The sequence below is a fragment of the Lycorma delicatula genome, chromosome 1 (assembly GCF_047948215.1).
Source record: "Lycorma delicatula isolate Av1 chromosome 1, ASM4794821v1, whole genome shotgun sequence".
NCBI lineage: Eukaryota > Metazoa > Arthropoda > Insecta > Hemiptera > Fulgoridae > Lycorma > Lycorma delicatula.
The window spans coordinates 315,941,384-315,963,491 of NC_134455.1; the positions used below are offsets into that span (position 1 = coordinate 315,941,384).

The 22,108-nt window shown below is 31.7% G+C and overlaps 1 protein-coding gene across 1 annotated transcript in view; it reads left to right on the forward strand.

Moving 5' to 3' along the window:
- Cbp53E (Calbindin 53E) overlaps positions 1-22,108 on the forward strand; it is a 498,615-nt gene that overhangs the window by 359,195 nt on the left and 117,312 nt on the right. Inside the window, exon 10 of the mRNA XM_075354418.1 lies at positions 3,857-3,928. Within this exon, the coding sequence (XP_075210533.1) occupies positions 3,857-3,928 (72 nt within the window). The remainder of the gene's footprint in view (positions 1-3,856; positions 3,929-22,108) is intronic.

Below are 22,108 nucleotides of genomic sequence, written 5' to 3' on the forward strand. Positions count from 1 at the left end.
AAGTCTGTCTCTTCTTTTAACTATATTTTTCCAAATGCTTCTTTCTTCATCTATTTGCCGCAATACCTCTTCATTTGTCACTTTATCCACCCATCTGATTTTTAACATTCTCCTATAGCACCACATTTCAAAAACTTTAATTATTTAGATATAATCACATGAAACAAATTTAAAGTAAATACATTAAAAATAAATAAATTACTACAAAATAATGTACAATTCAGAATCTGTGTAAACGTTGCAAGGGATGTAGAAAAATCAACTTTTTTTAATTATAGAAAAATATTGATTCTATAAAAGAAAATCATTATTTTAAACCAATAATATTTTAAATATATCGATAAGAAGAATATCAAACGGTTTGGTAATTTATTAAAAATAGTAACTGAAGGCTCCATAAATCCTCTATTTGGAGGCTGTGTATTGTTTCCTAGGGTACGTTTGTGGGCGTTTAATTATTTACCATTTTAGTAAAAGTTTAACCTAAAATGATACTTTTGTTATATATTGAAAGAATGAATGTATTAAACATAAGAAAGTGGATTAAACTTACGCCTAATTCATGTTAGATATATACTATCGTAATCTTATCATCCTAAAGTTATCCGCTCTAAGGGAAGTCCCTTGAACTGTATTCGTGACCATTTTCTTCTATTTTCAACTAAACTTTGAACTCCTGATAGCTTTCATTTCCTTTTGGATAGTCTATATAATTTGTTATGTTTTCGTTTTCTTCTCGTGTGCACATTTTATTAATCCTTGTACCACTCTTAATTAGCTCTTTCTTTATCATGGAAATGTTTGGAAAAATATTAGTAAAAATTAACTTAAATTTGATGTTAAAATCTCAATTAATTGATTAATGCAGTATAAATAAAAGTAAATATTTTTCTTTTTTTTATTCCTAATGAATACGTTACTTTGTTCAATAAGCAACTCCCTTCCCAAGATGAGGATGATATATATGGCATGTATTTTCTTAAATACATGTCATACACGAGGCTCAGTGAAAATTAAAAATTTAAATGATGATGTGTACTTTATGCACATTTTATTTCTACTTTAAAAGTTTATTTTCAATTTCAATCCCTTGCAGAATATAATAGGATAGTAGTTAAACACGATCAAAATAAAGATTATTTACAATGACTATTTTATTTTATATATCCAGTAATCGGAAAGAAAGTACTCTAATGTTTTTTATTCAGGTTAATATGATATGTTATAATAAATTATCAAATAGATATATTTCCCGCATATGAAGATTAAGTTTATAAGTTTTAAAGCGATACTATTTAAAAACTGATTCTATGTCTAAGTTCTCTAACATCACACAATTACTTAATCCCTTAAATGATGTCAACACTTTACTCAAATTATAGATACATTTTTTATTTAATTTAAATGATTCTCAGTTTCATTATTTTAATGAAATTACTATGAAAAAATTACATATAATTATTGTGGTACAAAAAGAAGTACGTTATTTGATTGTTCCGTAATACGTAATAACATGGAAAAGTAATAATACTGTGTTTTGTTTAAAGCAAAATAAACTTACTAGAATACCGTTAGATACAAGTAAAATTACGACCGAAATTCATCCGGTACTTCTTTATATATTATATATCATATCCTTTTAATGGAAGAAAATGTTACATCGTATCGTTTCAGAAAAATATCTAGAACTACTAAATTGCTTAATATAAAAGAAAGGAAATCATAATTTTACCTTTAAAAGAGATAATATTTTCAAAATTTCGATTTCAGTTTACGGTCGACTAGCATCTAGCAAGAAGAACTAAACTCCTCTACTGTATTTGACATGAGCATCCTATTTTCTTTCAATGATTGGATCTCTGAAGAGAAACTTTTTATTCGGCACTTTCTATTGACTGTCCTTCAATTTTTTTACGATTCAGTTAAAACTAACTTTATATTTCAGTAACATTATTTATTATTCTTTTATTAATTTTTTTAACTCGCTGAAAAATAATGTGGAAATCTATCTATTCTATTTTAATTTTTCAAAAAATGAAGTGAAAATAATTGCATAAAAAAAATCAGAAAAACGAAAAATGCTACCCAAAATCATAATATATTTTAATAAGACATAAATATTTATAAATGGATTTTCAAAGTAACGGTACTTGTAATATTCTAGGATATATCATAATTATTTATAAACAGTATGTAAAATTACAATGTATGTAATGTAATGTAAATTAACTAATTAATTAATTAATTATGTAATGTAAATTACAATGTAAACTTATAAACAATGTAAAATTACTGTATATTTATCGATTCTTTAAATAAATATAAGTATTCGACCCGGTTTTAGACCCTGATGACAGTGATGAGAAATGAATTTTGAAGTAAGTCTAGATCTCACCGATATTTGAACCTAGAATCTTCCTAATGAAAAACAGAGACGCTACCACTCTGTCGCAGAGGTTGGTATAATAACAGGAGAGAAAGGAAAACAAAAATGTTTTATTTTCGTTAAAAAAATTAAAGGGACAATAAAATTAACGTAAACCAGTTAAATAGTTTTCATTAAAGAAAATTTATTTTTTTTTTTTTTATGTCTCTTGATTATGATTGTTTAACATTCGAAATGGCCATCTAGTGTAGAAGAACAGTTTTATGTTTTTGGTTTATTTTGTAAGACAGACAGGTCACCGGTTTCTATGTTTTAATAAACATAACGGACATCGAGACGTATGCCTAGTTCAGGAAGTTATAACAGAGTTGACTTTCGGTTATGTTTATTACTATAAAGTGTGCATTTAGTTTTATTATTTTAGTGTTATTTTACCTTTTTATAAAAAAAAATTCCGGGCGATGATAACGCACAGGCGTTTTTCGCCCCCAAACAAAAAATAAATAAATAAAGTGTACATATACGGTAAAGAACAGAAAATAATGTAGCAATAAATTTTTATTAAATACTTACTACTTTCCAGTAATTTTAAATTTTTAAAGAAAAGCAAAAACCAGAATAAAGCAGAATTATCAATACTGTTGCCACTGCAATATCAATTCAATGACTCTTCTATCTTCGAAATTCCTTCTCGAGAAATGGTCACCCTGATAAAATGTCCACCACAATATTTATTGCTGATATTTTATCTTTTCTTTTTTTCCCTTCTTTTTTGTATTTTTGTTCATATTTTCCCTTTAATGTTTTATTTACCGATTTTTTTTCATATTATTTTTCTTTTACTTTTATTTTTCTCTTCCTATTTATGTACGTGTTTAATTTTTTGTCATTTTTTATTTTTTTTGGGTTTGTATACCTTGTTACTTTTATTCTCTATTTCTCCTTCTACTTTTTAATTATTCTGTACATGCAGTATATGGAGATCAATAACAAAGATTTTTTTTGTTAAATTTTCCTTCTTTTCTTTCTTTTTATTTTTCTTATTCATTCTATTTTTTCCTTTTTTCTTCAATATGAATTCCATTTTATTTTTATCTTCTTCTCTTTTGTCATATAGCTCTCTTTTTCCTTTCTCTTTTTCCGTTTTTTCTTCTTTTATTTTTTTCACTTTTCATTTCATTGTATTTATGTTGTGAATATCTTTTTAATTTTACTGAAATTAATTTTTTTGTTGTATTTTCATTTTTATTTATTTTTTATTAACTGTTATATGATTAAAAATTATAATGATATGTCCAAAACGTATGATAAACCTTTCTTAATTTTTCAATTCTCCAAATTTTTTATTTTCGGATTCGACCATACAACGATCAGTCCGGATAATCGGCGTTCCACAGAAAGTACTTTATTATTTATTAATATACGAGTATGATTGATTATAAAGATGTTAATATACTTATTTTTTTCCAGGACAATAATGGGACTATTGAGAACGAAGAATTGAGAGGCTTCTTGAAGGATTTGCTAGAACTAGTTAAAAAGGTAACTTTAAAAATTCATTGAAATGCTGAAAATAAATAAATACACATTTATTCTGCGTACTTTTGTACGTATGTATGTATGTATTTACTCGTATGCATGTGTGTGTGCGCGCGTGTGTGTGTGAGAGAGATTTTTTTTGAGAATACAATGATTATTAGCTGTGTGTTTATTTTTTAGTTAATTCATCTATGTTTCTGTTTATTTTCTACCAAAATGTTTTTTTTTTTTTTTAACTTTTTAACAAGTAACTTAAAAATTCATCTTGGCTGACTTTCATCCTCTGATAGCGTGGAAACAAATAGCTTGTTAATTATTATTTTTGCTATATATTTTTTTTATAACCACATCGCTTCTGTAACTGGTAAACTAATGTAAATATTTATCAACCTCTTGGAACTTTACTTGTATTTAAACATCTTAAAAATATATTTATTTAACAAATTACTGTAAAGATGGGTATGTTTTAAAATTCCTTAGATATATGTTTATTTAAATTTAAGGTACACATTTTTTAACGCATGTTAAAACATTATGTCAAAACAAATTATCCAGTTATAAAACTGTTATAGTTCTCACTAAAAAAAAATGTCCTACGTGAAACCATTCCGCCCGTGTATATATATATATATATATATTTCATAAAATAGAAACATTATTAATCTATAAAAAAAAAACGTAAAACCAGCGAAAGATTAAATCTATAATATGTGACTTATAAAAATATATTAATTTGGTCAGATATTATTGAGTTGAAGCTTGTCAGTAAAATAAATTCCTTCAACCGCACTACGAACACTGCGCGAGGTAAGACCAGTATTGGGACTGCCACCTTAGAGCACCTGGACATGCCCAGGATTATAATTTGGAGACCCAGCTCCTAAGTTCTTCCGCATTCTCCGTCGTTGAGAACTATTTCCTCTTGCGTCATTGAATCCGTCTACCATTTCCTCACCACAGTTCCCTTTCAGCCATTGGGATGCACCGTGTGTTGAAGTTGAGGTCCCCTCATCCCAGCGTTTTATGCCAGGTCAATCCTTCACTTACTTGATTCAGTAGCAAACCCTCACGCAACCTACCTGGGCACGGAGCCCAGGCTACTGACCAGCTTCGTCAAAGCCTTAAAGAGGACAGGTTTTCCCGAAATAACAGCCGAAAACGTTTTAAGATCAAACGATTTGGGATATCAGAAATAATAAAAATTGCGAATCGAATTTTCAAGGGTTGGCCGCAAAAGAGCAGGAACTTTTGAGCGAGGTGAAAACCCAGAATATGGTTATTTTTATTTTGGCAGAGATTAGAAAAAAATTAAGAAGTACGAAAGATTTGGATAAAGGTGCCTTGATCTACAATGGTGTAGCACAGGATGGACGTGTTGCGGCAGTGGTGGCTTTCTTGTAAGACGCAGACGGCGGACTAAGTTTGTCTCATATATTTGGTATAGTGAGAGGACTCTGAGCACAAGGTTTGAAATTGGCAGACGTTATCTTACCGTCATATCGGTGTATGCTCCGGAAGAGGGAAACATAGAGGAATTTTATTTGCCCCTTAAGAGAATTGAAATTCTGGAGTTGGGTTTATTCATAATGTTATAGGTCCATATGGAGAATCAGTCTGAATGTGAATGGGAAAAGAAAACTCACAGATTTTGCTGGTTTAATAATCTTCGAATTATGAATTCTTTCATCAAACCCAAGAATATATACAGATATATTTGCAGTAAATATACACATTATATTTCACAATTATTGATTGTTTTATGAGAAACGAAAAGTTTACAAAGTTATTTAGAAATGTGCGGGTTTTCCTCATACTGTTAAAGACACAGTTGGGGTCTATAATTAGAATTCAAGAATTGAAGAGCATGGAGTTGGTTCGAGGATGAAGAAAGTATAGATAATGATCGTATTATTAAAGGAATCCAGTCATATGCATCACATGTTACCCGATAAGTGGGCAGACCGAGGAAGAGATAGTTGGATCAAATATGAAGCCGCAATAGGTCTACGGGACTAATGCTTTTAGTACTGGTAAAAGTATGTGTAGGTTATTGAGTTTGTGTACCACTCCATAATAGATTTTTTTTTTTTAAATCGCGTTACTATTTTTAATGAAAATATATATTTTACTCTTCGTTTATTTTAGTAAACAAATAGTTTTAAGTATCGTATTGGTGATCAGTTTACATTCTTGTAGATAATCATACCCGTATGATTTATTTTAATTTTTTCTCGTGCATGTTTGTATGAGAAAAATAATTAGAACAAAATCCTTCTTTGCATAATTAAGATGAAAGTCATCAGTATGTAAAAGATAAGGCAAAAAGAAATCATTCTTGAAAAAATAAACATAATTTACCACGTAACTAAATACATTTGTTACATTTTAGTTCATATCTCACTTTTACGTAAGTCGCCAGCTAGGAGTACGATAATATATTTAGGCGGAATAATTTTTTTTATGTACTCATAATCATAATTGTACAACCACTGATCTAATTTGCATGAAAAATTAAATTAAACAAAAATAATTTTAATTGCTTAAGTGTAGCATTTTATTATATGAGGACTTACAAAAAAAAATAAAACCGTTGATGAAGGGTGGCACTTTATATAAAAATTAATAAAACTAATTATTTGGTATAATATGCAGATAATTAATCTATGAATAATATTGAAATTATTATGAAATACAGTAAATTCAAATTTAATGAAAATTCTTTAGAAAGATAATCCATAACTGGTTCTAAAAATATTAATATTAAATTATAAATATAATTAATGCATAATATTTTTTATAGAATTTAAAACAATTTGGATTTTCATGAAAAAGGGTCGAAGAGTCGATCTATTCTGATAATTAACAGCAGGTAAATATCAATTTAAAAAAAATCATATTGCAATTTGTTATCAATGAAGTTCATTTTGGGGCTTGAGAATCCTACCTCAAAGGTATAATAATAGGCTATTATAATTATAATGTTATAGTAAAATTAAAATAATAAATTATTATAATTAAAATTAAATTAATAATCACGCTATCTTTGCCAACAAAGTTTAAGCTTAATATAACTCATTTCATAATGATGGTAAAGTATTACAAGTGGGCTTATTTGAGTTCTATTCAGTTTTACATTAACCTCTATACAATTTCATCTCATTAGTAAAGTTTTCATTAAAAAAGAAACTGGAGAAAAATGAAATGTATCACTTTTTAACCCACACTACTCTGTGAATCCATAAAACATTTTTTAAGTATGCCCTGATATTTAAACTGTTTTTTTTTTTTTCAGTTTTTCAATAAAATACTTCATACTTCGATTAACGCTTTTTCCAATTATTGACCAATTTCAGAAAAGATACTTAATTTTCAATTTTCCTAGTGCGTAACCTATCTCAGTCATAGATTTTTTATTAATATAAAAGAAAAATGTAATAAATAGCCTAAAGTTCGTTTTGATAAGCTGTAACTTATATATATATATATATATATATATATATATATATATATATATGTTATATATATAGAAAAAGAGAGGAAAATCACGTAATACATTTTTTTTACAACGAGGAAGCTGGGGTATAAAAAACAGTTGTAGAGAGGAAAACGAATGTATTGTCATAACGATGAATAAGTACTGCCGTTATGGAATACTGTTCAAAAGACAAAGTAGCGACTATTTATTTTCTTGTGAGAAGTTTTTGTTATGTAAATTGATTGCTTGCACTGGTATGAAATATTTATAATCATATTACATATATTTATTTTACTTAGCTCACAAAAACACCATTTTTTTTTAAGACCATTTACTGACAAAACGTTAATCATAAAACGCCGCAGTTGGACGATGATAATGAAATAAAATGAAGTATTAGGTCATATTTTTAGATTTTAATGTGCAATTCATAAAGCGTAAAATAGCGTTACGTTAAAAAATAGTGAAAAAATACTTCAATATTTCTTCAAATTTAAAAAAAAATAATAAATGTCAGTATTGAATAAAATGACGAAGGTTAACAGAAAACTGATTGAGAAATTAAATAAGATCATCTAACCTTGTTTTACCTTGATTATGAAGTAATTTAAGGTTAAATGTTTCCTTTTATCTTTCTATTTAACTATCGTTTTTTACTTTTTCACATTGTTTTTCTTCTTTCACTATTTTTATATTTCAATTTTCTTTAAATATCTTCTTTTTTTTTCTACGTTTGTTTTTGCTAAAGTTTTCATCTCTTTTTTCTTCGGTAAATTGCCTTCCTTTTACTTATAGCTTCCCTTCTACTTCTTCAATATTTTCTCTTCTTTTCACGTTACCTTTATTTTCTTGTTCTTTATACTTTTATTTTTTTTCATCCTTTCTTTTTTCTCCTTTTTTTCTTTTATTCATTCCTTAATTCCTTTCTTCTACTTTTCCTTTCATTTTTCTTCTCTTTTATCGCATTATCCTTTACTTCTTTTTTCATTCTCTGCTTCTATTTATTCGTCTCTAAGAACAATGTATTATGTTCTTCGTTTATTTTATTTTTTTCTTTCTCTACGTCCTCAGGGCTGAGAGCTTGCCAGTGATTATTTTTTGTTAAAATCTCTACTTTCATATCTACAAATCTCTCCTAAGAGGGTTTTCATGTTTTAAAATATAATTTAAATGTTAAATTTGGCCATTACATTATTTATGTTAAATTTGGCTCAGTTCCATTCCTCCTCGTGAAGATTGGAAATGATAATATAAAATTCGAACTTTTCTAACGCCAAAAACCGAACCAATCCTTAAAGTAACATTTTTATGGATGGTTTAATAACCTTCCATCCTCATTGACACTGATGGTATAGTTTTTACACTGAGTCAATTAACATTGTTACTACGTGTTTTTTCTTTTCTTTTTGTGTAACGGAAATACGTGTTGAGAAAGCAGCCGTGAACTCTGTGTGATTTGAATTGAGTTGGTTCAATTAGTATATCGTTGTGCGTTTTTCAACTTTTTGTTGTTATATTTTTACCAAGCAAGTTAAGGAATAAGTTTGAAACTGATCAAAAAATATATAGAGTATTTTGTACAGTTTTCTCCATTCTCCTCTCTCATATTAAAAGTTATTTCCTTATTCTAAATAAAAAAAATCTGATGTGGACACCACATAAATTCCTTGTACGCCTATTAAATTACATATACACATTTTTTGCTGCAGTTAATTTAAACTTATTTCATTTGAAAGAGAGATATGATCCTCCAATTCTTTAATAAAGTGGACAGTTACACATTGCTGAAATATTAATTTTTATTAACACAAACTATTTATACAGTTACTAATCCAACAATCTTACATGAAATATTAGGATAGAGTAAAAGTCCTTTATTATTCGTATTACTAGACCAGTATCTTCTGAGTTACTGATAATAACTTAATATTCAGTTAACTTAATTCAGTTAACTTAATATTCAGTTTTTATTATTGGATTATTTAGGAATAGTCAAAAATGAAAAAGAAGCAATCATACAGGATAAATAAACATAAGATGAAAAAATATATCTGAAAAAAACGACAAGAACAACGGAAGAAAAAATTAAGAGAAGATGATAAATATAAAGAAGAAGAAAGAATCATCGAGGATCTGGCTCTGCGATCGAGATCACGGCGGTCCCACGAGTGATTGCCTGGGATGTACATGACGGCGAGTTTGTCATTGACTACCGGGAAGTCCTGTTCACAACCCAGCTTGAGAGTCCGGGGTCTCAACACAAGTATCACAGGTGGAGGCCGACTGAAACGCAGGTCTCATTATTTGCTGACTCAGTGGCAACTAGATTTGAAGGTCTACAGGTTTGGGAACTCGAAGATTTTGTGACGGTTAGAGGAAAGAGAGTGACAGACTGCCAAGGCTTGACCAGACAAGAAAAAGAGTTTACTGGTGGTCAGAGGCCATTCACTCCTTCTCAACTGAGGCCCTTGCAGCCAGAAGGAGACAGCAATGGGCTAGGAGGAGCCGTCCTGAACAGGTCGCTGAGGCGGAGACTACGAACAGGTCTGTTCGAAATGGACTATGAGCCGTAATCAAGGTTGCTAAGTGGGAGGCCTGGGGTAAGTTAGTAGAAGATCTGTCGTAGACCCATGGTGGGGGGCGTATTAAGTATTAATGAAGAGGTTTAGTAGGTCCCTCCCGCCTTTGTTCGGAGGACAGGCGTTACGAACAATCCTCAGTCTATCTCCTACCTCGGAGACGGAAAAAACCGATGTTGTCGGCCACCAGATGAGGAGATTTAGGATCGATGAGGGCAATTATAAGGACCAGTATCAAGGTCTCAAGACCGGATGGCAGGTGAGTCGAAGGTTTCAGGTGAGATGTTGAAGGGATTGGAGGGCGCGCATCCGTGGATAGTCTTGGAAGCCCTGAAATAATCGTTGTGTTCTGGTAGCTTCCCCAGGCCCTGGAAGGGAGGTTGACTCCTTCTTATCCCCAAACGGGTATCTGCAAACCATGCGGTGGCTTATCGGCCGATATGCTTACTGACTGTCCTGGGTAAGTTGTATGAGAGGCTTCTGGCGGAGAGGGTCAGAGTTAAAATGGAAGCCACAGGAGGTTTTTCGACTAATCAATACGGCTTCGTCCGGAGGAACTCTACTGTAGATGCAAAAACCTCAGGTCTCCTTTCACGAGCAGAGGTTTGCGTTGTGTAAAGTCTTTTTCAGTGCTATTTTTGAGTTGGTGGTGGAACTTCCCCAGTTTCACAATCTTGCTGCGGCTCGCTGCGGGTAGTCATCATGCTTGTGGACTTGTGCCCAATATCTCTAAACAGAAGGAATACAGCGAGAATTTTGTTCGTATACTGTTAGGTCAGGGTATCTCCAACCATGACAGATATTAGTGAGGTAGGTAAGAATTTTAGCCGGAGGAGGAGACCGAAGCTTTTTCCTTAGAATTTCTCAAACACTGGTTCTGATAACGATTGTTCAGAAGTAGATATAGGGATGACCACCCGAGAGAGTATGAACCCACTTATTGCAGAGTTTTTGCAAACCGGGGGCAGGCCAGGCAGTTCTGCTCCGTTGGCCCGTGATGTTTTGACGAAACTGAGTGGCTTGTCTTCCTACTTAACTAACCCCAAATGTAGTACTGCAGCTACCTAGAGGAGATTATTACTTCGGCTCGAATTCTTCCAAACGGCTTTCACAACTCTCGTCGAGGGTTTCGAAAATCTTGCCTCAAGGCCTAAAGTTATAACTGCAGCTCAGAAACCGGCCCCAGCCCCGATGCAACCGCGTAGATATGTGGTCAGGAGCAGACATGAAACCAGCCAGTCCTCTAAGAAACCTGAGGTTGCATCTGTTTACCGGGGCGGTTCGTGCATAGGAGGGCAGACTGGCCAAAATTCTCCTCTTTGTTGGAATCCAGACTGGAAATTTTTTCTCGAGACCTTGTCGGCCTGCGATTAGATGTCCTGGCAGAAAATTTCAATTCTCCGGTGGTGGCGGCGGCTGAAGCCGCCATCCTAGAGGCACTGGCCGAGAACGTATATCTGGTTGGTGGTCTCGGAATCTGATAGCAATGAAGCAGTCTGTGAACCGACTGAGAAGGGCTGCGCAACGAGGAGATGGTCCAGATCGGCATGCGGCCCTAACTGCAGATTACCGCAGAGCGACGGCTAGGTACTTTCATAGAGTTAGGTCATTCAAGCCTAATTCCTGGCGCTCCTTCTTTCAGGAGCAAGGGAATAGAGACCCTTGGGACATTGTGTATAGAGCCCTTGTATAAGCGCAGAAAAGTTGTTCTCTTGTCAGCTTTGTCAACCCGCGAGGGTGTGGTAATTGATAAGGACCGTGACCTTAAAATTTTTCTGAATGATTTGCTTCCGGATGATACTATGGTGGATGAGGTTTCATACCATCGGCGTGTCTGGTGGGAAATCGCAATTTCGAGACCGATTCACAATCTTGTGAGATAGCTGAGGCGGAAGGGCGCCAGATAATCTGTAATATGGCACGGCACAAGGCCTCCGGATATTACTGTATCACAGTGGAGTTCCTCGTCTGAACGCTTCCAGTAGTTTTGGTCTTGTAAGTAGAATATATAATATCGTCCGCTGACGCTCTTGCATGATTGGCAAGGTTTTTGAGTAGGTCCTATAATTGCGTATTAATGTTAGATTGGCCATTGATTATTTCATAATGGACAATCAGTACAGTTTCCGACCGGCCAAGAACACTGAAGATGCCAAACTAAAGGTGATGGATGTAGCTTCCTCTAGTTCATGTAAGAAAAATCCCCAATACTTATGTATTGGGGATTTTTCTGGACATATCCGGGGAATTTAACAACTCATGGTGGTCCTCTGCCCTGTTTCAGATGCAGAAGCATAAATGTACACGAAATGAATTAGAAGTGCTCTCAAGTTATTTCAGTCATCAGACTGATTCCCTGCGTGATGGTGGCTCGGAGGTTCGTAAGACCGTAACTAAAGAATGCTCTCTGGGCAATATTCTGAGTCCCCTTCTTTGGATTTTAGAATTCGAATCCATACTGTTTCTGAGGTTGCCATGTGTTTGTGTCATCGCTTATGCTGATACGCGCTGCTGCTGACTGAAGGGGATTCGCGTAAAGAAGTAGAGTTCCGAGCTGCTCATGCTTGTGAGACACTCTGGCTGTGGAGTCTCCAACATAAAATGATTTTCAGCCCAGAGAAAACCACAGATATTGCTTAAGGACCGATTGGCTGCTTCCCGACTAATCCGGGTTAAGATGGTTGGTATCCCTATTCGGTACGTTACAGCTCAAAAGTACCTGGTTGTTATCCTTGATGAGAATTTGCAGACACTTTTACTTTAGGTATTTTAGGTGCGTTACAAATTTTTAATTTTTCATGACTTTAAATACAACCCAAAAATTATAAAAATAAACTTCTAAATAAGAATGTAAAGCAATCTTCATTTTATAAAAGCATTTGTTACAAAATGGAAAATTATGATAATGAAAACTATGTAGATATATATACCTAAACGTATTTTTTTCTACCTCCATATTGATTACTATACACATAACATACATGGTTTCGTTGACGCAACCATTTTGTTTGTACACCACCGCGTTAATGCTCAGTAGTAAGTTTATAACATTGATTTTCTTTCCTTTTCTGTTTAGCCACCGAAATTACCGGTGGCTAACATAGAGATCGTTTAAATTTTTATAGAAGTACGTTTGATTTTTTTAACAAATATTTTAAAATATTTTTCCAGTAAATGGAAATATTCATGCATTCTTTAATATTTAAAAAAAAAGTAGAGATAATGCAATTTATTATTAAAATATTGCTTTCCAAACTTGCGGTCCCCCCTACTCTTGCTTTTTCGCCAAGTCCAGGAATCTAGCCAAATTGATCCTTCCCGCACTAGGTATAGTGCCAAGAAAATTGTACATAATTAAATTATATCTTACAGTTTTTTAACTTCTAACTACATGGGGAGATTATTTTACTGAATCGATATAATTTTAATAGTAACATTAGGTTATTAAATTATAAATTTTTAAATTACCTTATATCCTACATCATACACGTATTATTTCAAATAATAGTAACGTTTATTATTAATTGGTCTGCTAAAACCTATTTGTAAATGATTTTAATTTTAATTATTTATTTTATATTATAAATTTTATTTTTTGTCTTTTTTTAATGAAGAGTTTTTATTTCAGTTCAACCTGTACGTTTAACATTAAGGCCGCAATTTAAGTGGTTAAACTAATGCTATCTGTTTTTGTATGTAGTATCCTCAGAGATGATTATAAGCTTTTTTTTGAATAAAATACTTTGCCTCATACATTATTTAATCTTGTTACCTTAGTTTTGTTCTATTCAAAGAAAAATAGCAGTTGTGGATTCTACATTACTGCAAATTTGCTCATTACCGCAAATTTAAAAAAAAAGTGCTCCTTTTGTCAGTTATTGCATTTTATCTTACTGAAAATTCTGTATCATTACAAGTTATGTTTTGCTACATCAAATAAACTTTTTTTTAAATATTGTGTAATTTATATTAATATTGTACGTTTTATATGTGTATATATATATATATATATATATATATATATATATATATATATATATAAGATATATAAGATAGATATATATTTTTTTTTTTTTGTTTATTAATATAGAGTTATTCCCAAATACATTTAATTATTTCTATAAGTATTTTCTTGATTATTTTTACAAAAAAAAATGAAATTTGTTTCTCTTTTTGTAATGCACTTCGACTATAGGAGTGGGCCTTATTATTAATTATCAATGTTCAATCAGTAGTAACGAAGTTACTACTGTAGCAGAACCTATTAGAGACCCAAATAAAATAAAATAAAATGATATAATACCTGTTTGGATTACAAACAGATAAAACTGCTTGTGCTTTGTCAGTGAGATTTTATGTACGACCTATTTCAGTATCCGACTCCAGCATCTCACATTGTCAGTACTAGATTTAACGCTTTGAACATGAATATCCCAAATGAGATTGAACAATTGCCTAGCGAAACTTCGTATAACTTGAACTAAAGCTCTACAACATTGTACATATAGATAAATAAAGTCTACATGAGATAGAACGGACCCAGCAGACCGTATTACTAAACGAGATTAAACTATATCTAACAAATATCATGTGTGAGGAATTTTGGCATGACACAACACATTTAATCACTTATAGTTAAACAAACAGATCGATAATAGTAATGTTACAATATTTCTAACATTATTATATAAATAGGCCAGTTGTTTTCCACCTAAGAAATATTTTATTGAATTATGCTAAAGAAAAACAGAAATGTATATTATTTAATTACAAACAGTGAGTACATTTTTTTTTGGACCCCTCTGTAGTGTTACATTTTTCATATAACACCCGTAAAAGATTTGAAATATAAGCAGCAGTAGCAGAGTAGTTATCTGAGATTAATTACACATCCAGACCCCGTGGTGAATAAAATTACTCACCAGTAGCGTTGAATGTCAGCATTTGTATTTTCCCAAAACAAGAGAAAATCTCTTTCCATCTCTATTTCTCCCAATACACTTCTAATTCTTGGAAATTACTCTCCGTTTCTGTAAGAGATATATGTATCGTGTCAAGTTATCTACAATTAATAGTAATGATACATAACACACAAGGACTTAATATATTAATGTTTTTGCTTTATAGTGCTTGTATGGAGTATCGATTCTGTATTTTATAAAAAAAATTAAATTTAAATTAATTAAAATGGGTTCTTTTTAGTATTTATCAAATGATTTAAATGAACGTTATTCCCTTATTAAAATAATAAATCTTAAGAATCAATGAGTTTTTACGGGTGAAAAAAATTTACCTATTACACTGGAGAACAAAAAAGAATCTTTTTTTTGTCTCAGGAAGAAAAATATATGATTCTGATAGTGTATTTTCTCCTGAATTCAAATATGATATCGGGTTTGCCCCATTGCGCAAGGTTTCTGATAGACAGGCATTTATAATTTCAAACATTTTAATACTTTCTGCATTCTTAATTACACAATATTCAAACATTTCACACACCTAGAAATTAAGAATGATGATTTTGTGTTATATTTCGCCTGCGGAGCATCCCGCGTGATGGTTCAACAATAATCTGCCAACATATTAGGGTTCCATTTGCGTTGATACCTTTTTTCCACGGCTGAAATCTCCCGATGAAAATACTCCCCGTTCTCATCGCTCACTGCGCCAAGATTTTCCGGGAAGAAATCTACGTGCGAATGAAGAAAGTGTACTTTTAAGGACATATTTCAACCCAATTTTTTATAAAATTGGTGACAATGTCATGGTAATTTTCCGCCTTTTAATTTCCCATAAAACTCTAGTAACATCTTTTGAATGCTTGCCAAGCTGCTTTCTCCAGTGGATTCAATATTTTCTCAAACCTTTCATCATCCATTAGTGATTGTATTTGTTGACTCACAAATATTCCTTCTTTAATTTTTGCATCACTTATTTTACGAAACTTCTGTTTACGTAGACGAAAGCAGGAGTATCGTCCATGATCTTGATGAAATTCTTCATTAATCCTAGTCTGATATATAAAGGAGGTAGATACACAGTTTTAGGATTGCACAATGTGTCATGTTTTACATATTTATGTTCAAGAATGAGTGATTCTCGTTTAGGCCACTCTTTTCTAATGAAATGGTTTTTGCTATTCCTATTATCCCATTCACACTAAAAACGACAGTAATTTGTGTAACCAAGCTGCAGATCAAGAATAAGTGCAATTACCTTCAAATCACCACAAATATTCCATTCATACACTGCATATTAAAGCTTTTCCAATGTAAATTTAAAGTTTTCATATGTTTCTTTCATACTAGCAGATTGAGCCGCAGGTACTGATGGGAATTTATTGCCATTATGCAGAAGCACATCTTTAAAACTAACTTTAGAGAAATCAATCAACAAGCGTCATTGTGTTGGGTTATGTTCATTACAAACTTTCTGCATAAGAGAAGAAATGTTATTACAAAACACTAAGCCATTTTCTTCATTCTTGTATTCTTGTATTGTACATATCCTTGTATTCTTTTGAAGAAGATGCCATCCTTTTAGGCAGGAATCAAGCATTTCAGACTGGTTTTTGGATAACTTTAAATCTCGTATGAGATCGGTAAGATTTTCTTGAGTCAGTAAATGAGGCCCAGATGAACTGTTTTGTTCATTTGTTCAAAAGTTGTATCACCAGAATCTGTTTCTTTTTCTTCCTTACTTCCATCAGATTATAAGCTCCCTCCATCTAATACCACATGTTCTAGAGGCTTTGGTATGGGCAATTCTTCGCAGTGTGTAACTGGTTTCATTGCAGATTGCAAGTTAGAGTACACCACTGTATGTTTTGATTTTGACGTAATCACTTTTAAGCAGAAATAACAGTCAGAAGACTAATCTTTGGGTTCCCTCCAAATCCATTCCCTCCAATCGTAGGGGTGACAAATGGTACGTCGCGTGTGCCATTTTTCCATGCAGTGAGAAGCTTAGAATACAACAAACAACGGATATATGGGGCCCAAGCCCCTGTTAGTGCTCGAGTTTACACACAAAATAAAGTTCATAACACTTTTTTACTAATGGAGTGAGGTTTCGCCTTTGGGACTTGAGCGTCACTTCACCACATATATAACAAAAATTGTTAGAATGGTTTAAACAAACTCTAGGCATTTTGTAACTAACGACCAATTAAAAGAAATAAAGTTGTAAATGTGTGTAATACACAATAATTGAGACACACAAAACACTCACAATAACGTGTTTATTGGTTCACTACTATCTCACAACTGGCATAGTTCTGATGAATGTGCTACTCTAGATCACGTTTGTACATGTCTACACATCTCTGAACCTGTACAACAGTAGCAACGCCATCCTTTGAGTTAGCTCATTTGGTTCCATCATATATACAGTGTTCTAGGAGCTTTTACTTGACAATGAATAAATGGACGAAAAACGTATTAAAATACTTTAAAAAATTAAAATAACAAGAAACTGTGGGTGATGGAGAAATTCCGAATAAATATTTAAAAACAGGATAAAAAAACTGCATTAAGTACACTTATTGAAACTGTTGAGACAAAAATCATGTTGGCCAGTGATTACGCGCTGGTATGAACACGTTGCTACTACTGATATAAAGAATATTTTATAGTTATGTAATTCGTTACGTTGTTACCTTATATCTTTCTAAGATGTGAATGTTTTAAGTACAATTCATACAAAATGATATTTTATAACAGCAAGGTCTTGGAAAAGTATTGTATTACATCGACAATATTGATTTTTTTTTAAATTTTAAAAAAGTAAACCTTGTTACTTTAAATACTAAATACAATTTTACAATTAAACATTTTTACTTTTTTGGGGGGATTTATGGGCATCGACTTCTGCGGTCATTAGCCCTCATCACATTCTTAAAAAAAAATATTGAATCACTATAAGGTTCGTCATACATAAGGGTGAAAAGGGCTCATACATTTTATTTAAAAACACCAAAATTATCAACATGGAAACATTTAAACACAAACACTGAGAACACTTACAGAGTGTAAAAGGCCCTGATATTAAAAAGAAACAATAAATAAAACAGAAAAATAAATATAAAAAAAATTATCTTAACAATACCAGCATTATTCATATCCATAGAATCCACATCCAGAGAGTCCATAATGGGCTTCTCCATTTACATATATGGAGTATCCAACAGCGTATTCGGTTTTAGAACCGTCAGTATAAATGTTAATGTGTTCTTTGTAACTACTGACGGTTGATAGTTCCTATTGGATGATTAATCCTGGCTTTTTTTTATTCCTTCTTGTGTTTTCCGCTGGTAAAAGCCATGGCGGTATCTAATAATAGAACTAAAAATCGTGCATTGTCCTTGTACAGTATACGATGTCATCGATGGTCAAAACAGGACTTCGGTGAGGAGTTCCTTCCTACAGAAGTGTACACAGCACGTTTTCTCTGGTGAAAAGTTGAATCCATTATTCCACGCAACTTCATTGAGGGGTTTATCGATCGTTGCAATTTGTATTTCACCATAGCTACAGTGTTGCTGGGATACACGATTGCCAGATCCTCAACATAGATACTTTTGCTGATTTCTGCTGGAATAGCTAATATTAGTCTATTGATGGCGAACGCGAACATGGTACAACTCAACGGCGAGCCTTGTGGTATGCCATTTTCCAATCTTTTGTCTTATGAATATTTGTTGTTGACGCGTACTTGGAAAGTTCGTTCATTCATATAGTTGGTGAGTAAAACTGGCAGATTGCCATGAATACCCCTCTCATGTATTTGAAGCATTATTCCATGTCACTAAGTCATATCGAATGCCTTTTGCAGATCAAAGAAGACTCCGACACAATGCTTTCTTGTGATAAAATCGTTATATATGAAGTTCTCTAAGTTGATCATTTGATCCGTAGTATACCGCTATTGTAGAAAACCTGCTTGATGTGAGGATAAGAGATTTTCTTTTTTAAAATCCAAACGAGTCGATTATTTATCATTTTTTTCAAATATTTTTCCATAGCGCACGTCAAAGAAATAGGACACTAACTACTGGAATCTGTTTGATGTTTACCTTTCTTTGGAACTGCAACAATATGTGCTTTTTCCCAATGCTGTGGGTACATTCCAATCCGTTCATGAAGTTCATTCTTCATGAACTTTGACTTACAGAATATTGTTAATTAATAATAACGTAATAAAAAAGTAGTATAAATTTCTTTCCAAAAATGATTGCGTAAATATTCTGATTTCCCTGGCAGAGTGGTAGTTTTTTCTTTCATTCCGAAAGTTCTGGTTTGAATCTCCCTTCAAGCTTGGTATTTTAATATATAAAAAGCAGTTGACGTATCATATTCCTACGCAATAGATTTGTTAAGCTGATTTGGTGAATAAATCATCTTAAAATATAAATTAATTGAGACCATTAAAAACATTCCATCACTTATTTAAGTATCGCAACAAATTGGAAAATAACACTTAAACAAGAAAATCGGAATTTAAACATTCGAAATACTTTCAAAATATTTTTAATTAATTGGCCTTGACTGTTAATTGTACGTGTCATTTTGAATTTCTCAAATATCTTTAATGGATCAAAAGTTATGGGCATTTGTTCATAGCGCACGCGACTAGTAAGTATATACTGCTGCAGAAGTCGCGCGCCCGCGCCCACTTAGTGGCTTTTTGTTTATTAAATACTGCCGAATCTATTGGTCGTAGAAAAAAGTGCTCACTAGCAAAATTGTAAGAATTTTCTCAGCTTTTCTATGGAGCTAGCGGCGTTTCGCTTTTTTAATAAATAATATATATTAAAGAAAAACCGAAAGAAAACTCAAAAAAACAATTTTTTTCAATAATAATTTGTTAATTAAGAAATTAGAAACAAAATATTTTTTATAAGTTTCATACTTTAATCCGCACATTTTTAAGGGTCCTTTCAGCTTGGTCTGAAGCTTGGGAAAACGTTTTTCCTATTTTGAATTTAGTTCTAATGTGCCTCGTCTATTATTATCAATTAATAATGTGTGTTGTACTTTTAAAAGGGGCGAAAATCGTTTTTTTTTATTTTTTATTGATTTTACATCAATTTTATTAACACTCTGCTACTACTACTACTACTACTACTAATACTATTACTACTATTATACTTCTATTAATTTATTGAAGGTCAGTACTGTGCTTCAACCTCTTCACCCACTTAATCACCCTTTCTACAAATACTACCCCAATCTATTAACCTTAGCTGTTGACATTACTCACTTTCTGTATACTCAACCATATCATTGATAATTTATATTGGGACCATCGTTTATTAATTACGTTAAAGAGTTCTATAAATTATTTAATAAATATCTGCCAAATACAATTTAACCGTAACCACATCTAAGAATAGTTTAGATAATTAGTTTTAGTAAACGGCATTTATAAAAATTGTTATTTTGGTTCTGAATACAAAGGCAATCGAAATATTTTCATTTTATTGAATAGTGAGCTTATCAGCAGCATTAAAGAAGGAAAATTGTTACATACCTTCAATTTACAACACGGTGAGGAAAGGTATGTGAAAGAAAAAAATAATTTCCATTACTTATAAAAATTTCAATCTGTTAGAAAAGGTTTACAAGCGCTTCACTTGAAGCGATGAAAATACTTTTTAGTTGATCTCTCCTTTTCTTCCTCTCATTTGTCCCGCAATCTTTCCGTCCCTTTGTACTAAGAGATGCAGGACATATATTTTTTTATTTTAGTGAAAATTTCAATCCAGAAACTTCTGTTACAGAAATAAACGTTACCACAGATATTTTAGAATTGTCTTACTTTTAATTTAACGGATGAAAAGTAAATCATGAGACCATCGGTCAGGTAGGAGCAGATAATATAATGAGTTCTGTTCAGTTCAGTGATTATCCTTTGTAGATTACATTTATAAGAAAAACCAGATAGTCAACTCGTTTTATTTCAGCTCATTTTATTGATTGAAAGGCCACAAGCAGTCGACCTGAACAAAATAAGCGGACAGATTCTTATCGGAAAAGAACTTTGAAATGTTTATTTCTATTTTGAACTCTGTTTATTTATTTTATTGAACTCCAAAAATACATAAGATTATTATCATCGGAATGAATTTTACGATAATAGTTTAGTTTCTTTGAGTTATAACATAACATATATTCTGATTTTATTTTCAACGAAAACGTTTTATCTAGGCAGAACACTCACTCATATAAAAATCTATACCTTTATTTTAATAATAAAGTTTTAAAAGAGGAACTTTATTATCACGTTTCAGATTAAAGATAGTATTAATCTTTTCAAAGATAAGAAAACCTTCTTAAGTTAACAACTTTTATTACGTCAAGAGTTTTCTCCGAGTATAAAAGTGATTAAGGGAAGGGATGTTTGATTTAACGTGAAGATTACCCTTATACATTACTTAGAAATACACGTTGTAAGCAATAATTTCTTAAGTAATACTATTTATTATAAAGTTAAGAGCTTTAAACTACGATTATAATAAACCATCACCAAATAAAGTGTGAAAAAGTTAATACAAATTAAAAAAGTTGTATATTTCTTTTTTAATATTTTTATATGGCAGACCGACTATAGTCTACAATTTAGTAGAACTTGAGAGTTAATTACAAAATAGTGAAAAAAAGGCCGTACGTTAGTGTAAATATAAATTATCCATTCTTGTTGCAATTTAAAAACAGATTAAATGTACGGTATTGCAAAAAACTATTCAAAATACTTATTTAATATGAAGTTACATTTCATGAAAGTATTCGTTCCTGAATAGAAACCAGTAACACCAAGATCATTAAAATGAAAATAGGATTTATAAAGAAACAGTTTTGTAACTGCCGACGGTAATAAATTTATATTATAAAATGTAATATTCTCCAAAATATTGAATCAACTTTTTATTTAAATAGGAAGACATTTCATACATTATTTAAATGTAAAGTTTTAAATGAAAAATTATGGCGAAAACCGTTTCTCGATAAATCCCTTCTTTTTTGAGTCACAACCAATCAAAGTTGCAAAAACGGAAAAAATTGGGTTGTAATAAAACGTGGTAAAACGCCCCGTAATAACTTTATTATTTCGTATTACCTTCAGAATTAC